Raw genomic sequence first — 2,441 nt, 5'->3', positions numbered from 1 at the left:
TAACATAAATATTTTCTTCATTTAAAGTATTAATTTACTAAGGTTAACAGTTATAGTAATAAGAAAAAAAAAAAGATCACTTCATCGGTTCAAAAAAAATAAAATTAAAAATAAAAATCAATATCCAGTCTTCCTTTTAATTTTAGTTGGAAAAATCGAGCATAGTTTTCTTCCAGTATGTGATATCGGTTGTGATCTTGGGGGTGGAGGGGGAAGATCATTTCCCAAAACTCTACTGACCGTCATCCGCAGTTCTCTTGGCAATCTTTCGTTGTACACACGGCTTTTCATGTGATCTAGCACTAGTGCTCTTGCCATGTTCAAAATAAAAGTTGCTCTTCTCATTTTATTATCACTGTCAGCACACATTTCATACAGTACAAAGCTATTTATACCTGCCATATCTAAAATCCTTTGGAAAATGGCCATAGGCCAACGACGAGTTTTACTGCTGCAAGAATATATTGAACACTTCTTTTCGACTTCGTCAACTCCTCCTTTAGTGTTATTATAATCTGCAATCATTGTTGGTTTTCCTACATCAGTATCAATACCTTCATTATGGTGGGAAGAAGAGACCAGGAGGACAGCTTTATTTTTTTTCGGTACATACGATAACAAGGTATAGTCCTTTGTGAATCCATATAGAGAACTCTCCAATTCTCTATTTTTATTTGGCAAGAAGCATGGTGGTATCTCAGCTTTGTTCTTTTTCAACGTGCCTAAGTACGTCAGTCCCCTTTCCAGCAATTTTTCCATAAGTGGAATTGAACTGAACCAATTGTCAGCTGTAACATTGCGGTTTAAGTTTTCGACAGGTTTCACAAGTCTTAGAACTGATTAAGTTGGTATTGACATTTGTCTTTCTTTTTCAGTCAGGCCTATTCCATCCGAATTTTTGCCAAGGTAAACGTAGGCATTGTAGACATAGTAAGTGCGGGCATCGACCAACAACATTATTTTTATGCCAAACTTTGCTGGTTTTTGGGGCATGTAAATAATGAACTTGCAACGACCCGTAAATGGCAACAGCATTTCATCAATACAAAGGTACGCTCCAGGAGTGTATTGGGACTGGCTGTTCGAAATAAACCTATTGAACATACCTGATATTGGGGCAAGTCTATCATCTTTGAGTCGTTCCATTCTAGTGGTGGAATCATCAAATCGGAGGCAGTTGATCAAACAAGAAAATCGCCATTTGGACATAACACATCGGAAAACTTCATGGCCAGTTCCATCGGTGGCAAATATCAAACGAAGATCAGCGTCATTACACTTGAATATTGACGAATAGTACAATAGACCAATAAATGCTTTCATTTCGGTGACATTTGTGTCCTTCAGTTCTACTTTAGTTGTTTGTTTGAACCGCGTCCGGAAGCTATTTAGCTTTTGGTTCGTAAATGTGATCAAATTTTCCAACATTGAGGGGTAAAAAAGCTTGGACCAAAGTTCAAAATAGCCTTCAAAACTAGGAGTATGCAAGCGGCCAGGTAATCTAATTATATTGTGATTTGCAGTTCGAGATGTTCTTGGGCACTCTTCTCGATTCCACGTAAATCCCTTCTTACCTTTGTAAGACTTTTCTTGATGCACATTAAGTTTGACGGGTGCTTCAGGTGACGCTTCTTCATGTTCTGGTTCCTCCAGTTCATCTGAAACTTCATCGGCTTCCAGGAATTCGGTTTCTGGTTGAAAAGTTGGGTCATCATCTTCATCGTCGAAATCGCTAAAATCGTGTTCGCTTTCATCGTCCAACCACTGTTCCATTAGCAGGTCGTGACTTGCAAAGTTTCCATTCGATGTTCGTTTCAATTTTTGCGACTCTCCGTTGTTATTTGAGTGAGCCATCTAAAAAAACAAAAAATTATACTCAACCAAACAATTTACTGACGTGTTGTCTAGGAGACACTATGAAGACAAAGAACAACACCGAGGTGGTTGTCTCACAGACACTATGAACTTAAAACAACAACACTGAGGTGGTGGTCTCACAGACACATACCTTAATGCTGACGTGGTGGTCTCGTATACACTCTCCTTCACACAACACTTGATTCGCAGCGCACGCCACGACAGCTCACTACACTATACACTAACGCCTGCTTGAACGTATGATTGAAAGGTACTGAGAACGCGCAGGTCAAATTTTAAAAAATAACGACGGAATACTAGATTTTAAATTTTGTGGTGTCTGTCAGACTACCACGTCAGTCGCAGAGGGTTTAAGCAATACTATTCATAAAAAAAGAGGCTGGGATGCGACCCACTCTGATAACTTCCCATCCGGTCTGTCGATTTGTCTTTCTTAAAAGTTTTGTAGGTTTTCGTGTTGGGTTAAAAAAGTTGTCTAACATCTCTACGTTTAGAGATGTTAGTGCAGATGTGTCCACCTTCGATGTCAAGGAAGGCAAGCATAGTGAACTTTTTATGATGGA

The 2,441-nt window shown here is 39.0% G+C and overlaps 1 protein-coding gene across 1 annotated transcript; it reads right to left on the bottom strand.

Moving 5' to 3' along the window:
- Positions 1–762: 762 nt before the first annotated feature.
- LOC129946962 (piggyBac transposable element-derived protein 4-like) lies at positions 763–2,060 on the bottom strand. Its single transcript, XM_056057347.1, has 2 exons — positions 2,009–2,060; positions 763–1,854 (listed from the first exon to the last, which is right to left on the bottom strand). The coding sequence occupies exon 2, from the start codon at positions 1,852–1,854 to the stop codon at positions 841–843; it is 1,014 nt and encodes a 337-aa protein (XP_055913322.1). The 5' UTR covers positions 2,009–2,060; the 3' UTR covers positions 763–840.
- Between the last annotated feature and the right edge of the window lie 381 nt (positions 2,061–2,441).

This window comes from Eupeodes corollae, chromosome 2, assembly GCF_945859685.1.
Source record: "Eupeodes corollae chromosome 2, idEupCoro1.1, whole genome shotgun sequence".
NCBI lineage: Eukaryota > Metazoa > Arthropoda > Insecta > Diptera > Syrphidae > Eupeodes > Eupeodes corollae.
This window is presented reverse-complemented; position numbering and strand designations above follow the sequence as displayed.

Coding starts and splice junctions, on each gene's coding strand:
- LOC129946962 (XM_056057347.1), bottom strand. CDS start 1,854: ATGGCTCACTCAAATAACAACGGAGAGTCGCAAAAATTGAAACGAACA.